Source organism: Leptonychotes weddellii, chromosome 6 (assembly GCF_054177405.1).
Source record: "Leptonychotes weddellii isolate Sample4059 chromosome 6, ASM5417740v2, whole genome shotgun sequence".
Classification (NCBI taxonomy): Eukaryota; Metazoa; Chordata; class Mammalia; order Carnivora; family Phocidae; genus Leptonychotes; species Leptonychotes weddellii.
Genome location: NC_138374.1, coordinates 51,909,349 through 51,932,045, shown reverse-complemented (window position 1 = coordinate 51,932,045; position 22,697 = coordinate 51,909,349). Strand labels below are relative to the sequence as shown.

Sequence of the window (22,697 nt, the reverse complement as noted above, 5' to 3'; positions counted from 1 at the left end):
TTTTTTTAAAAAAGATTTATTTATTCATTTGACAGACAGAGAGAGCACACAAGCAGGGTGAGCAGCAAGCAGAGAGAGGGAGAAGCAAGCTCCCTGCTGAGCAGGGAGCTGGACACGGTGCTCGATCCTAGGACCCTGGGATCATGACCTGAGCGAAGGCAGACGCTTAACCAACTGAGCTACCCAGGCATCCCTGAAATCCCTAAAGTTTTAACATGTCCTGGTATCAGGTCATCACTTGACATTCTAGTTATTGAAATGTTGTGTGTCACAGAAATAACTGCATTTCCTTGTCAACCGCACTATAATGAACTGTCATCCAGTCTTTAATCATGGCCATCTTTTAGTCTTTTGTTATTTTTTTTAAGATTCTATTTATTTGGGCACCTGGGTGACTCAGTTAGTTAAGCAACTGCCTTCGGCTCGGGTCATGATCCTGGAGTCCTGGGATCGAGTCCCACATTGGGCTCCCTGCTCGGTGCGGAGTCTGGTTCTCCCTCTGACCCTCCCCCCTCTCATGCTCTCTCTCATTCTCTCTCTCAAATAAATAAATAAGATCTTTTAAAAAATCTCTCTTTAAAAAAAAATATTTTATTTATTTATTTGAGAAAGAGAGAGAGTACAAGCAGGGTATGGAGCAGAGGGAGAGGGAGAAGCAGACTCCCTGCTGAGAAGGGAGCCCAAAGTGGGGCTCAATCCCAGGACCCCTGGATCATGACCTGAGCTGAAGGCAGATGCTTAACCAACCAGGCACCCCTAGTCTTTTGTTATTTATAATTATTGTTCTGATGCTCTTGAAAATGTGTTTCATCTTCAAGGAGATTCATGAAAAGGACTTTTTGACAAATACAGGTTTCTGACATCTTTAAAATCATAAAACTAAACTGGATAAGAATTTCTGGAACTGGGGGGTGGGAGTGATGGGGTGGCTGGGTGATGGACATTGGGGAGGGTGGGTATATGCTATGGTGAGTGCTGTGAATTTTGTAAGACTGATGAATTACAGACCTATACCCCTGAAACAAATAATACATTGTATGTTAATAAAAAAAAAAAAAGAATTTCCGGAACTAATGGAAAAGCTGCATTCAATCAGAAGAAGAATTAGTAACATGGGCCTAAATGATTTGAGAAAGATGATTAATAGTTTCTATTACTCTTCTTTGAAACATTGCTGGTTCTAATGTTTGCTCTTCCAGATTTAAGGAAACTTATTCTCAAGATATCTATGACTTACAGAAATATGATAAAATATTCCTTTGTGAACAAATTGAAACATTTATCTTTACTGTCTACCTGAACCCGCCAAAATTCAGAAACTTTCAGTGAGTATTCTTTCTTTGATGGCAATTTTAATTATTTGCATAAGTTCAGTAAGAATCTGTTCCCTTCTAACAGGACACCATTGGAAACATTGGTTACTTTGCCAAGACTTTGAGTGGAAGGTCATTAGAGAAAGACATGCATAGATTCAGATATGACCAGACAGCTTTAAAGACCTAAGGTTGACTTTATGGAGCCAATAGAACCCCTTGGAAATGCTGGCCTGACATCTTGCTAACAGAGTTCCCAGCAATCTTACCAGGTGAGTAAAGAATGTCATTTCCTGGAAGATGCAGAAACCTCAGGATATTTGGGAGACTCTGAGAAGAGGAATTCACTTAAATTTACAGCTATTTTAGGCAAATCTGATGGCAAGAATTTGGCTTGGCCTCTGGCCTTGCAAGGCTATTAAAAGTTTAGTATAAAATTCCTTATACGAAAAAAAATTCCCTATAGGGGCGACTGGCTGGCTCAGTTGGAAGAGCATGCAACTCTTGATGTCAGGGTTGTGAGTTCGAGGCCCACACTGGGTGTAGAGATTATATAAATAAGTAAATAAATAAATAAACTTTAATATATATATATATAATAAAATTCCTTATGCAAAGTCCCAGCAAAGCAGATTTAAAAGAACTAATTCAGGGGCGCCTCGGTGACTCAGTTGTTAAGCGCCTGCCTTCGGCTCAGGTCATGATCCCAGCGTTCTGGGATCGAGCCCCGCATCGGGCTCCCCGCTCGGCGGGAAGTCTTGCCTCTCCCTCTTCCACTCCCCCTGCTTGTGTTCCTCTCTCACTGTGTCTCTCTCTGTCAAATAAATAAATAAAATCTTTAAAAAAATAAAAAATTTAAAAAATAAATAAAAGAACTAATTCAGTCACAATCACTGTTCTTGCTGTGCTTATGTAAATAATTAGGCCAAGTTTGTTAAAACTGGACTTGCTTTACAAATTGGTCTTCATTTGGCTATCTTTGATGGAAATGAGGGTGATTTTATTTTATTTTTTTAAAGATTTTATTTATTTATTTGACAGAGAGAGACACAGCGAGAGAGGGAACACAAGCAGGGGGAGTGGGAGAGGGAGAAGCAGGCTTCCCGTAGAGCAGTGAGCCCAATGCGGTACTGGATCTCAGGACCCTGGGATCATGACCTGAGCCAAAGGCAGAAGCTTAATGACTGAGCCACCCAGGCGCCCCACTGAGGGTGAGTTTATTTTATTTTTTTATAGATTTTATTTATTTATTTGACAGAGAGAGACACAGCGAGAGAGGGAACACAAGCAAAGGGAGTGGGACAGGGGGAAGCAGACTTCCCTCTGAGCAGGGAGCCCGATGCGGGGCTCGATCCCAGGACCCTGGGATCATGACCTGAGCCGAAGGCAGATGCTTAACAACTGAGCCACCCAGGCGCCCCCCAGTGAGGATGATTTTAAGGAGAAAAATTATGTTTCAATAACACACCTTTGAGGATGTTAGACTCCAGTTCTGATTAATTGTCCTTAAATGTCGATTGTTTGCCTAAGCTAGATATTTTGAGGTAAACTTCAGAGAAATTGCCACAAGAGCCCATGTATATACAGACAATCTTCGTGTCTGTTACTCTGTGGGAATAAAAAAGGACCCCATGGGCATAGGATTATTTGAACAGCTGGACAATGGAATGGACTCCCCAGCAACTGTATAACTCAACTATCACCTTGACCGATTCTACGGCTGGGATGGCAAAACTGCTCCTTAAAAGCCAGAGCGGGGACACCTGGGTGGCACAGTAGGTTAAGAGTCTGACTCTGATTTCGGCTCAGGTTATGATCTCAGAGTTATGAGATCGAGCCCTGTGTCAGGTTCTGTGCTCAGCATGGAGTCTACTTGGGATTCTCTCCCCCTCTCCTTCTGCCACTCGTGTTCTCTCTAAAATAAATAAATAAATCTGTAAAAAAATTAAAATAAAATAAAAGCCATAGCATACCCCACTCCATGGGGTTAGCTATGGATTTATGAAAACAGTAGATGGCCCCACCTTCATTATGACTGGATTGGACAATGCACTCAGGGACGCCCATATCTCCTGGGATGAGTCATCTACTTGCCAGCAATTCCTCCTAATTATGATATTGTTAAAGCTAGACATCAGGCAAAGAGGGCTTCTTGGTGATTTTATCCCTTAGCCATATTTGTCCCAGGAGTCACCTATACCGATGTAGAATTATAAGTAGAAGCTTTAGCCAAGCATGCAGCAGCCACTCTTAATCAGACCTGGCATGGAGTCACCCTTCTAAATGATGAAACCACATAGATTCAAAAAGTGGTCCTCTAAGGGGCACCCCAGGAGGACCTCAGATCTTTCAGAATATTTTCATAGCAATTCTTTGACCTTCAGCACAACTCAGAAAGAGAGAAAGTTGGGCAAACACAAGCTCCATTTTAACAAGTGGAGAGTGAATTACGGAAGGTTTAAATGATCTGCCCATGGTCAATGTAATGTAATGGAAGCCATCCAGGATCCAGGAAGTGTTCTGTACATTTGACCTCCCAGCCTTGAGCCAAAACACCGAACTGGAGTAGTCCAGAGAAGGCAGCAAGCAGAACTCAGCTTATCACTTCTAGTTTCTAACTCTTCCCTCTTTTTTCTCTTTATCCCATCAGTCTTAGTTCCATAAGAACTGGCAGACCAAGACTGATGTCAAACAATTGAAACATACAGAAGGAAAGACCTATCTTAAATACAAACCTTGATTCTCAGTCCCTACGTTTTCCTTTTTCTGGTTGACTGAGGTTCCACATGTACTGGCCTATAGTTGTAGGATGAGGGAAAATGCTGAAGTTCAAAAAAGCTTTAAAATAAGCTCTGTTGGAGCGCCTGGGTGGCTCAGTCTTTAAGCGTCTGCCTTCGGCTCAGGTCATGATCCCGGGGTCCTGGGATCGAGTCCCACATCGGGCTCCCTGCTCGGCGGGAAGCCTGCTTCTCCCTCTCCCATTCCCCCTGCTTGTGTTCCCTCTCTTGCTGTGTCTCTCTCTGTCAAATAAATAAATAAAATCTTTAAAAAAAAAAAAAATTGTTTAAAAAAATAAATAAAAATTAAAAAATAAAAAAAATAATAATAATTAAAATAAGCTCTGTTGAAATGATTGTGAAAAACACACCATTTTTTACCTTGCCAAATATAAAAATTTCCAAACTTACACTCAAAGGCCACTGAAGGTACAGGAGCAAAGATACCTGATGTAAATAAAATTAACTAGAACATTCATTTCAACTATTTACAATCATAGAAACAAAATGTAAATTGTAATTACTTAAACATGGTAGTAAAAATATAATCATTGAATAATGGAAGCACTTGTCTTATGTGTAATTGCTAGCAATTTTAAAAACTTTTTTTTCCTAGAAATGAAAATTTATAACTAAAGCTCCTTTTAGTTATTATTGTTTTCTAATATATACTGAAAACCTGATGTTAACATGTCTGTCATTTCAGAAAAATGAAACTAGAAATACAATTTGAATGAATAATGCTATTCAATAATCAAATGCCGTGAAAAGGAAATTAACACAAAGTCTTCAGGATTTAACTCATATTCATAATCCAACTTAATCTTTCTTACAACGTTCAAAGAAAGAATTTTGATCAGTCACTTCTAAAGTTGAATTTAAAAGAAAATTTAAAAAGTGATGTACAAAATCATAAATTTTATAATTTAGGGGGAGCCTGGGTGGCTCAATTTGTTAAGCGTCTGCCTTCGGCTCAGGTCATGATCTCAGGGTCCTGGGATCCAGCCCCACATTGGGCTCCCTGTTCAGCAGGGAGTCTGCTTCTCTCTCTCCCTCTCCCTTTGCTCCTCCCCCTGATTGTGCGCTCTCTCTCTCTCAAATAAATAAAATCTTTTTAAAAATTGTTATAATTTAGGGGTCCCTGGGTGGCTCAGTCATTAGGCGTCTGCCTTCAGCTCGGGTCATGATCCCAGGGTCCTGGGATCAAGCCCTGCATCAGGCTCCCTGCTCAGCAGGAGGCCTGCTTCTCCCTCTCCCACTCCCCCTGCTTGTGTTCCCTCTCTCGCTGTCTCTCTCTCTGTCAAATAAATAAATAAAATCTTTAAAAAAAAATTGTTATAATTTAGAATCTTATTAAAATTTCTCTTCCATAAAATGAAGATAATCATAGCATTTTCCACACAGTATTTTTCTGTGGACTATGTGTCAAGTGCCTGAAGATACATGTCAAGTGCTCAGGTCTATCTACGGTACATAGTAAGTAATCAATACTTGTTAGCTAATGTTACTCACCAGCACTTTCATGCCAGTATAACATACGGAAATATTTCTATACCAGTTGGCAAACAGCTGTTGTTCCAACTCCCTAACATCCCTCCCAAAACTCTGGTAGCCCTCTCCCCCTCCCAAAACTCCCACCACCACTACCACCACATACTACTCATGCATCAATCACTAACGAGTTAATTGGAAACTTTCAGAACCTGTCCTATTTATTAGTACCTCTACAGTTGTGTTGCTAAGTATTTTGAATATTATTCCTGGTTATTTTTACGACTTATTGAACTTGGATCAGCATCAAGTAGTCAAGAAAAGCTAAATAAACACTGGATAAGGCAAAACCATAAATGAGGACTATATATCTAGGTAGAAAGGTAAGGCTGAAGAGTCACTGGTTTCAGAGTCTGAAGTTGTATCTGGAAAGTCTCTAAGACCTGTCATCTAAGAACAAGCCTGTCATCTCAATAACCAGGAAGGCAGATGATTATCTATAGCCATAGTGTCTCCAACATCTATCCAGGGTTTTTGTTTCCTTTTGGGGCCTACATGCTCAACACATCTGTCTACCACTCTCCCCAACCACACCGCAGATCTCAAGGGTTTTAGATATTCTGATACATGGAATTTTTTTTACCACTCCTTTATAGCTACATATTTAAATGACCTTTTGGTATGATAAACAAAACTGCAATGAACATCTCTGTTACTAAATATCACTGTATACATCTTTACTTCTTCTCTTAAATAAAGTTACTGAGGGGGGTGGGGTATGGGGTAACTGGGTGATGGGCATTATGGAGGGCACGTGATGTAATGAGCACTGGGTATTATAAACAACCGATAAATCACTGAACTCTACCTCTGAAACTAATATTATATGTTAATTAAATTTAAATAAATTAAATTTAAAATAAAAATAAAATTACTGAATTTAGTATATGATAGAGTTGGTACTTAAAATCAGAAAAAAAGGCAAGTTATTGAGTAAACAATGTTGGTGTAAATGACTAGTCATTTGGAGAAAAATTTTATTCAATCCCTACTTCATTTTTTATATAAAAATAAATATTAAAGGGGTGCCTGGGTGGCTCAGTCATTAAACGTCGGCCTTCGGCTCAGGTCATGATCCCAGAGTCCTGGGATTGAGCCCCACATCAGGCTCCCTGTTCCACGGAAAGCCTGCTTCTCCCTCTCCCACTCCCCCTGCTTGTGTTCCCTCTCTGTGTCTCTCTCTGTCAAATACATAAATCTTTAAAAAATAAATAAAATAAAAATAAAAATAAATAAAATTTTAGAAAACATGATAAAATGTTTTTATCTTAGAACGAAGAAGGCATTTCTAAAAACAACACAAAATTTTGAAGGCACAACAAAAAGACTAACGCATTAGCTTTGTAAAACTTCTATGGGTGTGGGGGTGTGGGGGTTGGGTGTGTGGGTGTATGTGAGAATTTTGAATGACTCTTCTTAAAAAATATTACAAGGTTAAAAGACAAATCTAAAACTGATAAACTATTAGCAATATCTGACAGAAAAAAAGCAATGTCCTAATTCCCAAATTCATAAAATAATTTTTTATAGATTTTTTAAGCAAAATGATATTTAAAAAATAGAAGCAACTCAGACTGAAAATGAAAGAAACACAAATGGTCAATAAACATTGGAAAGCAGTCCCGTTTCCGTCGTGTAGTGGTTATCATGTTCGCCTCACACAAACATTGGAAAGCTGATCAACCTTACTCATAATTAATTGCTAAATATTAAAAATTTGGTAAGACCCAGTATTGGTATGGTATGTAAGGGAAAAAGTCATTAAAAGCATTATGAAGATCAGCTTGACAATGCCTATCAAAATTTAAATGCACATATCCCTTGATAAAGTAATTTCCCTTCTCAAAATTTATTCTACAAATAAAATAACACAAGTACAATGTGTTACTTGTGAAACAAAAATTGAAAATATTCCAAATGCCAGTCAATAGGAGACTGGATTAAATAAATCATGATACATTCATAGATTAGAATTTAACATCAGGTCTTTAGAAAAAATAAGAAAGAGCTCTGTATTGATATAGAAAACAGTCTTGGGCGCCTGGGTGGCTCAGATGGTTAAGCCTCTGCCTTCGGCTCAGGTCATGATCCCGGGGTCCTGGGATCGAGCCCCGCATCGGGCTCCCTGCTCCGCGGGAAGCCTGCTTCTCCCCCTCCTTCCTGCTCGAGCTCTCTCTATCTCTGTCTCTCTCAAATAAATAAATAAAATATTAAAAAAAAAAAAAAGTGATTCTGTTAGAAAACAGTCTTGAGATCACTGTAAAACAAAGGTTCTGGGTGTCTGGGTGGCTGCTGGTTAAGCATCTGCCTTTGGCCTAGGTCACAATCCCGGCATCCTGGGATGGAGTCTGGCATCAGGTTCCCTGCTCAGCAGGGAGTCTGCTTCTCCCTCTGATTCTGCCCCTCCCCTCTGCTTGTGCTCTCTCTCTCTCACGCTCTCTCTCTCTCAAATAAATAAATAAAATATTTTAAAAAATAAATAAAATACATCCGTCCACTCCTCTTACCTGCCATGGATCCAGCCATTAATCTGTGCACATGACCGGAAACTCCCAGCTTTGTAGTAATTAACTAGAAATCAAAAACATCAAATTAAATGGATTATTTTTAAGTACTTCTCATTTCACTGTTTCATAATGAAGAAATTTCAAAACAGAGTTACAGGACTAGTAAGAAGAAAATTAGTGTTAACCATAAGTGAAACAAGTGCAACTGTATAAAGGTGCACAGTTATAGCACATGGTGAGTAGGTAAGGTATTTCCTCTGTAGCCTTCTGTTCTAGCTCTGCACTTTTACAATCTTAATTTAGAATTGCCAAATATACTATGTTGCACATTGACGACTACATATACTTAAAGAGTGAGTGGCAACAGTACAAATAAAATGCTACTACAGACAATGAAGTCTTGATATAATGATGGCATCAATTCTGACTGATGAGCTTAGAATGTTGTTCCTATCCCATTGCTTACATTTCTTTTTAAGATACCCTATGAAATTTAACATACTTAACCATTTTCTATATTAAGATGTTTGAGAGGATAAACTTTCAGTCCAACAGAGAAGAGAAAGTCAATCAATAAGTAGGATAAGAGAAGTTGTTAACTGATAGCATTACTCAAGAACAGACTTTCAGCATATGATTTCACTATTGTATTTAGTAAGAAAATCTAAAGCCACAACGTCCTTTCCTACAACTGAGAAACAAAAAGCACATTAAAAAGCTATTAAAATTTTACGGATTTATTATTATCTACTTGAAGTTTATTTTGGCTCTTCCTCATAAGTGTGTACATAAACAATTTGCTCAAAATTGACTAGCAATTCTAGAATAGGTAACTCCAAAACCAAGTTACATTTAAAAATTTAAGCTATCACAAGTCTTTCTCCTTCAAAAAGGCATTACTTTACCCATTCATCCAAAGTAATTTTAAAGGCCAAAGCAAATGCCTTTCAACTGAGTATGATATTCAAGGACACAAAAAAGAAAACAATATAAAAGTTCAAGTACCGTTTTATAATGCTCAAATGCCATAAACTGGATTGCACCATAGGGAAAGATTCGAATCATCATTGCACCATTCCCTTTATATAATCCAAGGTATCCCTCCTTCTGGGGAACAGCACGCAATGCAGAAAATACTCCTATTTTTAGAAAAATGTTTAGAAGAAAAATACTATTAAAACTGAGAAAACTATCTAAATTCAAATTTTCATGACAATCACAGAAAAGATTACTACGCCATCATTCATGATATAATTTTGCCTGAGGAATTACATAAATAATAATTTATGTTTAGCAGTTAACCCTACTTAAAATACTAAGTCCAAATTATACAAACATATCTCATGTAAAAATATAAAACATATTTTAGCAAAAACATAAAAAACCCCAGCCATACATTATAGGAAATTATATTTTAAATTATCACAAATTATATTAACTTACAGCAATCTAAAAAATATTAAGAGAAATATATTCAAGGACCAGATACTGCACTGCAGATGAGGGACTCTGAAAGGATAAAGGAAGGTTTCCCAGACTGACCTAGATACATGTGTGGTTTGTTTACATAAGGAAATTGCTAAATAAAAGAAACAAATATTATTTTTTTTAAAAGATTGTATTTATTTATTTGAGAGAGAGAGCGCAAGCACACGTGGGGGTCAGAGGGACAGGGAGAAGCAGGCTCCCCACTGAGCAGGGTGCCCGACATGGAGCTCAATCCCAGGACCCTGAGATCATGACCTGAGCTGAAGGCAGACGCCCAACCAACTGAGCCACCCAGGTGCCCCAAAGAAATTTTAAAAACTATTAAAACTAAATTTGGGGGGAAATTTCCATTAGGACACTTTAATTAGGAAGACTGATAAAGGCCTGAGTTCTAATCCTATATATTAATGTGTTATTTATTCTATTAATGTCAATCACTACTCTGAAGTACAGACTTCTCATAAACAAATCACTACTTCCATTATTAAATTATTCAAATTCAGATTCATTTCCAAATTTTCAAACAAAAATTTGATCAAATACAAAAGTAAATCACTAGCCTCACTTACAATTTTAGAATGCAAGTAATCTTTTGATCTCTTCCCAGAAATTAAAATTGTAGGTACTTATTAACATCCAAAAAAAGATATCCAGAAGCATTTTTTAATAAGTAGATATCTAAATGGACTACTAGTCTATTAAAAAGAATTCTATTGGGGCACCTGGCTGGCTCAGTCAGTGGAGCATTCAACTCTTGATCTCGGAGTCTTGAGTTTGAGCCCCATGTTGCGGGTAGTGATTACTTTAAAAATGGCTTAAACAAACATATAAAGCAAGCACCTGTATAACTCCCACCCTTTAAAGAAAAAAGTCACCCTCAATCTTAAAAAAAAAAAAGGGGGGACGCCTGCGTGGTTCAGTCGGTTAAGCGTCTGCCTTCAGCTCAGATCATGATCCCAGGGTACTGGGATCGAGTCCCATATCGAGCTCCTTGCTCAGTGGGGAGCCTGCTTCTCCCTCTCCCTCTGCCTGCTGCTCCCCCTGCTTATGCTCTCTTTTGCTCTCGCTCTCTCTTTGGCAAATAAATAAATAAATCTTTAAAAAAAAAAAAAAAGAGGGGTACCTGGGTGGCTCAGTCAGTTAAGTGTCTGCCTTCAGCTCAGGTTATGATCTCAGGGTCCTGGGATCGAGCCCCACATCGGGCTCCAGGCTCAGTGGGGAGTCTGCTTCTCTCTCTCCCTCTGCCTCTCCCCTCTGCTCCTACTCTCTCTCTTTCTCAAATAAATAAATAAAATCTTAAAAAAAATTTAAAAAGAATTTTATATTCTTTATATATATAAATATATACATATATCTATATATAGCTATGTGTATAATATGTAAAAATTCTCCTAAAACACATGAGTAATGAAACTAGATATACTCCCCCATGCGCCAAAAAAATTCTCTTGCCAAAAGAGGGGGCAAAGGTTAAGCTCTGCTTAATTTGATTCAAATGTGCTTATAACAATTTAAGAATAATCGAATTTAGAACAATGGCTACCTAGTAGGGACAGGAAGGCTGATGATGAGAGAGAAGTAGAGGTTTCAACTGTACCGGTAATGTTTATTTCTGAATCTCTGCGTGGATCCACATATGTTTACTACATTAGTCTTTAAAACTCTTTAATTATCACAAATATTTTGTTAAAAAGGATTTTAACAGAAATCACTAGTAGAAGGGAAATAGGTATAGTATTTTCAAAAAAGGAAATCCAGAAAACAAAGTGGGAGAGGTTACTGGACAGGACAGAATACAAGAAAGCACAATAAACAAAAAACATTATGATGGTGAGTGAAAAAAAATCAATGATCACACACACAAAAAAAATCAAAATGACAAAAATTCCTCTATTAAATGCTAAAGATTCTCAAATTCTGTTAAAAGTCCGTATCTAGGGCGCCTGGGTGGCTCAGTTGGTTAAGCAACTGCCTTCGGCTCAGGTCGTGATCCTGGAGTCCCAGGATTGAGTCCCACATCGGGCTCCCTGCTCAGCGGGGGGTCTGCTTCTCCCTCTGATCCTCTTCCCTCTCGTGTTCTCTGTCTCTCATTCTCTCTCTCAAATAAATAAATAAAATCTTTTTAAAAAGTCCATATCTAATTTATAAAATTCTTACCCAAAGCAAAATAACAGAGAAAGAGCAAGAATGGATGTTGAATGTTTTCACATGGCTTTTAAATATCCACTGAGATGATTATAGATGATTGTTTTTCTCCTTCAACCTATAGTCTACTATTTTTACTTTGGGAAATGAATGATTTAAGGCTTTCTTTATGGCATAACATTGGACCAATTCTTTTTTTTTTTTTTTTAAGTAGTTTCCACACCCAATGTGAAACTCACAACCTTGAGATCAAGAGCCCTATGCTCTACCAAGCCAGCCAGGTGCCCCAACACTGGACCAATTCTTACAAATGTTACAAGCATGTTTGGAAAGAATATGTATTCTCTGTAGGGTGCAAAGTTCCTTGTGCATCTGTTATATCAAGCTTGTGTGTTATTTAAATCCTTCTCTGTATCTTTACCTATTTTAACAAGATAGGATTAGAAGGAAATAACATTTGGTAAAATATAAGCATGTTTGTCTATGTATACATCAGCTCTGAAAGGAAATGGAAGTAACTCGAAAAATGCTAATTCCAAGGAGGAAATAAGGGAGGGAACAAGATGTTTGTTTTTATACTTTTTGAATTATGAACTTGTGACATCATACATTCAAAAAAACTATAAATAAAAATATAAAAGCAATAAAATTAAAAGTAGGGGCGCCTGGGTGGCTCGATTGGTTAAGTGTCTGCCTTTGACTCAGGTCATAATCCCAGGGTCCTGGGATTGAGCCCCACGTCAGCTCCCTGCTCAGTAGGGAGTTTGCTCACCCTCTCCCTCTGCTGCTCCCACAGCTTGTGCTCTCTCCCCCCTCTCTCTCAAGTAAAACAAATAAAAAATCTTTAAAAAAATAAAAGTAAAGATTTTTAAAGAATCCCATTATGATTCACCTACCTATTTTTACATCACATTTGACTGTAAAAAGCTAAATGAGATAAAAGATTTTCAATATATTACAGAAAAAATTATTTATGCAAAGTGGGGGAAAGAAAAATTCTAATTGTACTCCTTGCTTTTCATTTGGCCAGAATAATTTTGCTTCAATATAAAAAATACTTCCTGATGCCTTGGAAGTAAAGTTACACATTTTTTAAAAGAAGCTAAAGTAGAAGTTTTACTCAATAGCACATTTTCATCATCTTTGTGAATATTCATGTTTGAAAAAGCAAAATTTGGGGCGCCTGGGTGGCTTAGTCGGTTAAGTATCCGACTCTTGATTTCGGCTCAGGTCATGATGTGACACTAAGCCCCGCATCAGGCTCTGCGCTCATCACAGAGTCAGCTTGGGATTCTCCCCTTCTGCCCCTCCCCCTGCTCATGATGTCTCTCTCTAAAATAAATAAAATCTTTTTTTTTTAAGATTTTATTTATTTATTTGACAGAGAGAGACACAGCGAGAGAGGGACACAAGCAGGGGAAGTGGGAGAGGGAGAAGCAGGCCTCCCGCTCGCTGACCAGGGAGCCTGATGCAGGGCCCGAACCCAGGACCCTGGGATCACGACCTGAGCCAAAGGCAGATGCCCAACAACTGAGCCACCCAGATGCCCCAATAAGTAAAATCTTTAAAAAATAAAAATAAAAAAGCAAAATTTTACAAACTACCTTATGCATGTATATAAAAAGAGAGGCATCTAGAATAAAATGCCCAAAAACATTTAAAAAGAAAATTAAAAGCCATATATATAATTTTTTTGGCTTATATATTTTAAAGATACATGAAACTCCATATACTACACCAATAGTTCATCATTTCACTCCAGGAATTCCATTTCAAATTTTGCATGTCTTGTAGGGTAACACTGTAACCCATGGCATGTAGCCCCGTAGAGCATGAAATCTAATGTGAATATGTAATCTACTGACTACAAATCAGGAAACAAAACAACATAAACCAGCATAGGGAGGAGGTTAAAGGAATAAAACAATCCTGCTCAAACATTCCTATGTTGGGTTATGGTAAATACCCTGAGATATAGGGTAATATAATTCATCTGCTTTTTAACCCTTAATTTGGACAATGAAAGAAAATAATTTCCTTCCTTTCCACTTTTATATACTGTCTCAATAAGTTCAAAGGTCTGATTCTATGTATGAGCAGCACACTGTGCTCATTGCTGGACAAAGAAATGGCAGTAATTTTTTTCTTTCAATTTTAACTATACTTACTTAGTATTAAAAATATTGACAAGAAAATGAGCTATAGTTAATATATAACATAAATATTCATTACATTTTTTGAGAAAAATCACATTTTAAAAACACCATTGGAAAAATAATTGATTTTTTTTTTAATTGAAGATAGCTGACACAATGTTACATTAGTTTAGGTGTACAACATAGTGATTTGACAACTCTACACATTATGGAAAAAAAGAACTGGCTCTTATTCACTCTGTAGAACATCTTTCTTATACAGAGATGCTGCATAGGTCATGCAGAGCACACATCATTCCTATCTACTGAAGCATGAACCTATAAAGCAATGGAGTGCTACGAGTTAGTTGCCTTTACCTAATTTCTTTCTTGGTCTCTGTCCACATTAATTTTTTTTCTTTTAAATCTTTTCCCCTCTAATTGAAAAAGTAATATATGTTCAATGGGTATTAATATTATCTTAGGGGGAAAAATTACCTTGAATTTCACCATTGAAAATTAACCACTTAATGTTTGTCTTTCCAGCCTTTTGTCTAAGCATATGTTTATATGCATACATATATGCATATGTTTATAATGCAATATGATTAAACCATTTTATATGTTTCCAGTTATCTAATACATCATGAACATTGTTCCTAGTCAATTAATATTCTTTTTTTTTTTTAAAGTAAGCTCTATGCCCAACATAAAGCTTGAACTCACTAACCCAAAATCAAGAGTCACATGCTGGGGCACCTGGGTGGCTCAGTCCTTAAGCGTCTGCCTTCGGCTCAGGTCATGATCCCAGGGTCCTGGGATCGAGCCCCCCATCGGGCTCCCTGCTCCGCGGGAAGCCTGCTACTCCCTCTCACACTCCCTCTGTTATGTTCCCTCTCTCGCTGTGTCTCTCTCTGTCAAATAAATAAAATAAAATCTTAAAAAAAAAAAAGAGTCACATGCTCATGGCACCTGGCTGACTCAGTCTGTAGAGCATGCCACTCTTGATCTTGGGGTTGTGAGTTCTACCCCTGTGTTGGGCATAGAGATTACCTAAAAAAAAAAAGAAAAAGAAAAAAAGAGTCACATGCTCTACTGACTAAGCCAGCCAGGCACCCCCAGTTCATATTATTTTCAGTTTTTGTGTGACTGGAAAATAGCCTACAATATGGATTTATTTATTCATTTAAATTATACTTATTATTTAATATAGCCAATTCCCTACTATTGAACATTTTGGTTTGTTTGTTTTTACTAACATAAATATAATGTTTTGATCCTTGTATATACATCTTTGAGCACATTTCTGATTAGTTCCTTACAATAACCTCCTAGAACTAGAATTGCACACCCAAAGAATATGTATCTTTTCAAGATTTTATTTATTTATTTGACAGAGAGAGAGAGCACGAACAAGCAAGGGGGAGTGGCAGGCAGAGGTAGAGGGAGAAGCAGGCTCCCCTCAGAGCAGGGGGAGCCCAATGTGGGCCTCAATCCCAGGACCCCGGAATCATGACCTGAGCCGAAGGCAGTCACTTAACCAACTGAGCCACCCAGGCGCCCTCTTTTTAAGAGTTTTGATGCATATTACCAAAATCCCCTCCAAATAGGCTATAAAAATTTCTTACTCCCACCAATGACATATTATTAGAGTATCCATGTTACTTAAAGTGGCTGGTTTTTATGTTTGCAAGGAACAAACAAGGGCTTGATATTCTTTAACAATTTAAGTTTATCTATATATACTAATCGCATTGAATTCTGTTTACACTAAGATTTCTAAAAGCCTTGTTTAACTAGGTGTTTGAAGGAGTAGGGTGCCTGGCTGGCTCAGTCAGTACAGCATGCAACTCTTGATCTCAGGGTCGTTAGTTGGAGCCCCACGTTGGGTGTAAAGATTACTTTAAAAATAAAAAATAGGGGCCCCTGGGTGGCTCCATTAAGCGGTCAATTCTTGATTTCAGCTCAGGTCATGATCTCCGGGTCCTGGGATCCAGCTCTGTGTCAGGCTCCATGCTCAGTGGAGAGGATTCTCTCTCCCTCCGCCTCTCCCCGCCAACTAATGGGTGTGCTTTCTTTCTCTCTCTCTCTCAAATAAATATAGAAATCTAAATAAATCCTTAAATAAATAAAGAAATAAACCTTATCTCCATCACTAATTTTTTTTTTAAAGATTTTATTTATTTATTTATTTGAGAGAGAGAGAGAGAGAAACAGCATGAGAGGGGATAGGGTCAGAGGGAGAAGCAGGCTCCCCGCTGAGCCGGGAGCCCGATGTGGGACTCGATCCCAGGACTCCGGGATCATGACCTCAGCCAAAGGCAGTCGCTTAACCAACTGAGCCACCCAGGCGCCCTAATTGAATATTTTTTAAAAATCAGGCTGAGCTGGGACACCTGGGTGGCTCAGTCAGTTAAGCGTCTACCTTCCGCTCAGGTCATGATCCCAGGGTCCTGGGTTCAAGTCCCACAGTGGGCTCCCTGCTCAGCGGGGAGCCTGCTTCTCCCTCTGCCTGCTTTGCCTGCTCTGCCTGACGCTCCCCTCGGCTTGTGTTCTTTCCTTCTCTCTGATAAATAAATAAATAAAATCTTAAAAAAAAAAAAAAATCGGGCTAAGCTGTTATGTGTCTGGAAAGGGCATGACTCTTTGCTCCCAATAAACAAATAGTACTTATTTCAGTGATTCCAAGATTTTGGTTTAGAGAATATCAGTATCCTAAAATGATAATATATTTAACCACTATTGCAAATGAAAAGGTTAAAGTAGATAAGAGATAAATCTCTTGCAAAATTTGTTCCCAAACTTGAACTCCCTTTTGTATACTCTTTCCACTATAATTCACAACCAGAAACAAAGCCAGCAGATGGATAATGTTTTCATTCACTTTTACCTTTAGCATCCATTAACTCACCTAAATGTTTGTAATGGTGATTGTGAGCTTGTAATAAAACCTTTACTCGATCCAAAGGAGCAACTGTTGTTTTGGCACAGCATCCGGCAATACCTAAAAAATTTTTAAACAGTCAGGATGAAATTGTGTACCATTTCTTTCCACATGGAAACTTTTATTCAGCCAGCACACCTTCTGATTTCTAATTTGGTCTCCATGGGTAGAACTGCCCAGTTGCAGGGATATGCAGATGCCTGGCCCCCGTTCCCTGTAACTTAATAATTGAGTATGTCAGACTTAAAAATAAATTTGAAGAGCGTAAATCTTCCCCCTAATACCTGATGAGCACTGGCAATCTTGCTAAATGTAGTTATGGAGACAGACACTTGAAGGTTTTTACCCAGCTATGAGGCTCTGTTTCAAGTAACCTCTTCTTCTGGATGACTCTATCATTGAAACAACCACCTTTTACCCATAACAGTCAGCATACCCATATATATTCAGCAATTATGTATTTGGTCCCTACCACGTGCCACTGTGCAGACATACAGATGACAGTAATGTGTGCACATGGGCTTTAGTGTAGGTCAGAATCCAGGGCAGCCCTACTAGCTTGACTTGCTTCTTCTAAGGCAATAATATATGAAGACTCTGCTATAGACTGTGTCCTCCCAAATTCATATGTTGAAAACTAATTCCCAGTGTGATGGTATTTAGAGGTGAGGCTTCTGGGAATTGCTGAGGTCAGCAGGGTGGAGCCCTCGTGAACAAGATTAATGCCTTTATAAAAGCCCAGAGAAATCCCTGGCCCCTTCCACCATGTGAAAACACTGAGAAGGTACCACCATGTGAAAACACAAAGAGAAGGTGCTGTCTATGAGGAAGCAGGTTCTCACCAAACACAAAATCTGCTGACACCATGATTTGGCTTTCCCAGCTTCCAGAACTATAACAAATAAGTGTCTGGAGCTTCCAGGTTGATAAAAAGGAAGTAAGAAAGAAAAGAAAGAAGGAAGGAAAAAGTTGTTTATAAAACACCCAGATTTTGATATTTTTGTTTTAGTAGCCCAAACAGACGAAGACAATTTTGTAAAGTACCTTACATGTTATAAGCACTTGATAAAACAGGCTGTTACATTATAAAAAGGTGGATAAAAAGTCTCTGGTGTCTTATTATGATTACATTAAGCTCTTCACTATAGCATATTTGATCCAGAGGTATGAGAGGACTGGAATTTTGTGGGTCGCCTTTATTACTATACAGAGACCAGTACAGGGCCTGGCACGTAACAGGCACTCAGTGTTATTTAATGAATGAATGTAGGGGCACCTGGATGGCTCAATCAGCTAAGCGTCTGCCTGCAGCTCAGGTCATGATCCCAGGGTACTGGGATTGAGCCCCACATTGGGCTCCCTGCTCAGCAGAGAGTTTGCTTCTCTCTCTCCCTCTCCTCCAGCTCCTGCTCTCTCTCTCTCTCTCATTTAAAATACTTTTTAAAAAAAATGAATGTAGAGTTTTACTTCACAATTTTTTTATTTTTTATATTTTTTAAATATTTTATTTAGTTATTTGGGAGAAAGAGAGTGAGCGAGAGAGAGAGAGAGCACACGAGCAGGGGGCAGAGGGAGAGGGAGAAGCAGACTCCCCTGCTGAGCAGGGAGCCTGACGTGGGGTTCAATCTCAGGACCCTGGCTGGAATCATGACCTGAGCCAAAGGCAGAAGGTAGGGGCGCCTGGGTGGCTCAGTTGTTAAGCATCTGCGTTCGGCTGGGGTCATGATTCCAGGGTCCTGGGATCGAGCCCTCCATTGGGCTCCCTGCTCCGCGGGAAGCCTGCTTCTCCCTCTCCCACTCCCCCTGCTTGTGTTCCCTCTCTCACTGTGTCTCTAGCTGTCAAATAAAAAAACAAAACAAAACAAAACAAAAAAAACAAAGGCAGAAGGCAGACATTTAACGGATTGAGCCACCCAGGCACCCTTACAAACTTTTTAAAATGTGAGACAAGGGTCGCCTGGGTGGCTCAGCCAGTTAAGCGTCTGCCTTCAGCTCAGGTCATGATCCCAGGGTCCTGGGATAGAGCCCCGCATCGGGCTCCCTGTCCAGTGGAGAGCCTGCTTCTCCCTCTCCCTCTTGTGCACTGTCTCTCTCTCTCTAATAAATAAATAAAATCTTTAAAAAAAAGTGAGACAAAATCACTCAAAATCCACACACATTTAATAGCCTACCATGTAACTAATATTAATTAAAATTCATATTCTGAGATATCCAAAAATAAAATGCCTATTCATATTCAAATATTAAATCCACATGTAAGTTTCTATATCAAGCTTCTTTTATCTGAACTAATGAAAATCATAGTCATGACTACTCAAAATTGAGAAGAAACTACAAATAATTTGCATTTGGGTATATTTGGTTTCAGAACATTATATTATTTTCTCAGTCATTATGAACTAACCATATAATGAAATTATTTAGAATGTGTTCATTAAGCAGTTTCCTTTGATAGTATCTTAACTCACTTAATCACATTACTTTATAGCTCAATTAATCATTACAACAATCCATTGAGTTAAGTCATGCAGCTTTTATCTTCCTTTTGAGCAAATGAGGTTAAGATAGTGGCCAAGGCCACTGCTAATCAACAATAATAGTTAAGTTTTGAGTATTTACCTTGTACCAGGTACTAGGCTAAGAGATTTTTTTTTTTTTAAGATTTTATTTATTTATTTGACAGAGAGAGAGAGCGCAAGAGCAGGAACACAAGCAGGGGGAGTGGGAGAGGGAGAAGCAGGCCTCCCGCTGAGCAGGGAGCCAGATGTGGGGCTCGATCCCAGGACCCTGGGATCATGACCTGAGCCAAAGGCAGAAGCTTAACGACTGAGCCACCCAGACGCCCCTAAGAGATTATTTTTTTAAGATTTTATTTATTTATTTGACAGAGAGAAAGAGCACAAGCAGAGGGAGTGGCAGGCAGAGGGAGAGGGAGAAGCAGGGAGCCCCACATGGGGCTCGATCCCAGGGTGACCTGAGCTGAAGGCAGACGCCCAACTGACTGAGCCACCCAGGCGCCCCTAGGCTAAGAGATTCAACTCAGAACACTATGCCAAGGCTTTTATGGATACTATTTCATTTAATCACTACAATCTTCTAAACAAGGAAATCTTTTCCCATTTAAAGGATGTGAAGGGGTGCCTGGGTGGCTCAGTCATTAAGCGTCGGGTCATGATCCCAGGATCCTGGGATCAAGCCCCGCATTGGACTCCCTGCTCCACGGGAAGCCTGCTTCTCCCTCTCCCACTCCCCCTGTTTGTGTTCCTGCTCTCGCTGTCTCTCTGTCAAATAAATAATTCTAAATAAATGAATGAATGAATGAATGAATGAATGAATGAATGATGTGAAAACTGAGGCACAGGGAGGCTAAAGTAACTTGCCCAAAGGTATTTTGTTATATCACTTGGACAAGGAACTCGTTCAAAATTATTCACACTCTCCAAAAATCTGAAGCAGCACTTTACGAAGAGACACAAATGGCCAAAAAGAATATGAAAAGATATTCAGCATCATTAGTCATCAGGGAAATGCAAATTAAAACCACAATCACATACCTTTAAACACCTATTTAAAGAGAAACACACAATTACACAAACACAGAGGACACAAACTCTGATAACAGCAAGTATTGACAAGATAGTGGGGATACAAAATGGAACAGACACTTTAGAAAAGAGTTTGGCGGGCGCCTGGGTGGTTAAGCGACTGCCTTCGGCTCAGGTCATGATCCTGGAGTCTCAGGATCAAGGCCCGCATCAGGCTCCCTGCTCAGTGGGGAGCCTGCTTCTCCCTCTGACCCTCCCCCCCGCGCCCGTGCTCTCTCTCTCATTCTCTCTCTCTCAAATAAATAAAATCTTAAAAAAAAAAAAGAAAAGAAAAGAGTTTGGCAATTCCTACTTCACTCCAAATAAAACTTGGAATCTTTACGATTGTTTGGGAAGCCCTTCATTCAGCCTCCCATCACCTCTGACCTCCTTCCCCCATCAACACTTGGCTCCAGCTACATAGCTTTTCTTAAAGCCTGAAATGCTCCTCTTGAGACATCAACTTGCAAACTCCCTCACTACTTTAAGTCTGCTCAAGTGTCATTCTCTCCAAGAGATTTATCATGACTGTCCTAATTAACATTACACCCACTCAGCCTCTGCATTTCCTTGCCCCATTCTTTTTACTTCTTCCCATTGCATTCATCACCTTCTAACATACTATATAACTTACTTTCTCATTTTACTTGCTCTCTTTCTCCCCTCAACTCTTCAATCAGTGTAAACTCCAGGATCTTTGTTTTGTTCCCTGATACACACTGAGCATGTAGCAGGCACTCATATTCCTTGTATAAATGAATGAATGCTGTTTTTATCAGAACAAAATAAATTCTTAATACTACTGCACCCTACAGATATTCTTTCTAAAAGCCCTTATAATGTGGAATTTTAAAAATTCCCAGCTTAACAAGTAATTAAGTGTTGACAACCCAATTAATTAAGAGACGGTAGAGACTGAAAACACTTCTTTATAGGAAGGCAGAGGAAGTTTCTGAGAGACAATTATGAACTTTCTGGCCTCACAGTGACACGGATAGAAGGGCTGCCCCAGCTACCCGTCATGTAGCTATAGAACACTTTCCTACAATCACTGGAATCAGTTTTGATTGTAGACAGTTTTACACAATTTCCCAGTCAACTTTAAAAAGCTGACCTCCAATATTTGCCTTCTTTAACGCAAACGGCAAAATCCAATTCTACACTGGGTCATTTATAGTCTTTATAAAAGAAAGGAGTTCCCAGCATGTTTCACGGAAACCCTGGAGTCTTGGCAAAGGACTAGGCTCTTTTCCCTACCATCCAACCCCGAAGAATGGGTGCTTGGTTCAGCCCGTCCACCTCCCCAGCGGCTCCCTGACAGCTCGAGGCCCTTCCTCACCAGGATCCTGAAGTCAATAATCAAGTGATTATTAGAGTTACAACAGGTCAGGGCAAATAGCCAGCCGAGCATTGAAGCAGCCAGAGTCCAAGAATGTCACTGCGGCCGCAAGCACCGTATATACCCCGGATCCCGCCCTGCCACCCCAGCACGGCCGGGTCCCCCCGGCTGACACCCACCTCCAGCCAGAAAGGAGCGCAGCCAGTAGAAGTCCCGACGGGCGGTGGGCCCTCCGGCTCCTGCCGCCTGCGGCATCGCGGGAGGGGGGTCGGCCGCTGCCAAGGCCGCCGCTGCCGCCATCAGGACCAGTGCCGCGTCGGGAACTCTGGTCGCCAATTTACAAGCCACGGGCTGGGGCCATGGCCACAGCGGGCGGTGACAGAGCACCGACCGCCGCGCGGGCGGGACGGAATAACACCCGGCGGCGCGGCGCAGGCTGATGGCGTACGCCAGGGGGCGGGGCCTGGGCCCGGGTCCCAAGTGGGAGTCACCCGCGCTCGCCACCTACCCCACCCAGCGTCACCCCACGACCCTACTCCCGGCCTCGTTTTCCAGGCCTCTTCTGTTCTAACGGAGGAGAAGCGTGGCCCCGAGGGAGGTCCCACCAAAATCCCACCACCTCAGAGAGCTCTTCCCGGCCCATTGACTTGTAACTGCCCATCGGGCTGTCTTCTGAACTACGTCAGATGAATCCTTTCCAGAACCAATCTTTGGTTCCGCTCTGCTCTTTCCAGGAACCTCTGAAATTGCACCATCTCCCACCAAATCAGTTCTGCCTTCACAGAGCTTCTCACTGAACCTCAGTTTCTGTCCTTCCTAACCACCTATTAAGCTTCCACTCCACCCCATCACCTCTGTCAAAGAAATGTTGCTAAAGCAGATTGTTCTTTCTTTGGGGCCCTACAAATTACACA

At 39.9% G+C, this 22,697-nt stretch overlaps 1 protein-coding gene across 1 annotated transcript in view; it reads right to left on the bottom strand.

Annotated features, from left to right (window-relative positions):
• Window positions 1-22,209, bottom strand: part of SLC25A16 (solute carrier family 25 member 16) — a 45,472-nt gene extending 23,263 nt beyond the window's left edge. The window contains exons 1-4 of the mRNA XM_081823100.1: window positions 21,963-22,209; window positions 16,828-16,920; window positions 9,154-9,287; window positions 8,149-8,212 (exon numbers count right to left, since the gene is read on the bottom strand). Coding sequence (XP_081679226.1) covers window positions 8,149-8,212; window positions 9,154-9,287; window positions 16,828-16,920; window positions 21,963-22,083 — 412 coding nt within the window. The 5' untranslated portion in view covers window positions 22,084-22,209. The remainder of the gene's footprint in view (window positions 1-8,148; window positions 8,213-9,153; window positions 9,288-16,827; window positions 16,921-21,962) is intronic.
• Between the last annotated feature and the right edge of the window lie 488 nt (window positions 22,210-22,697).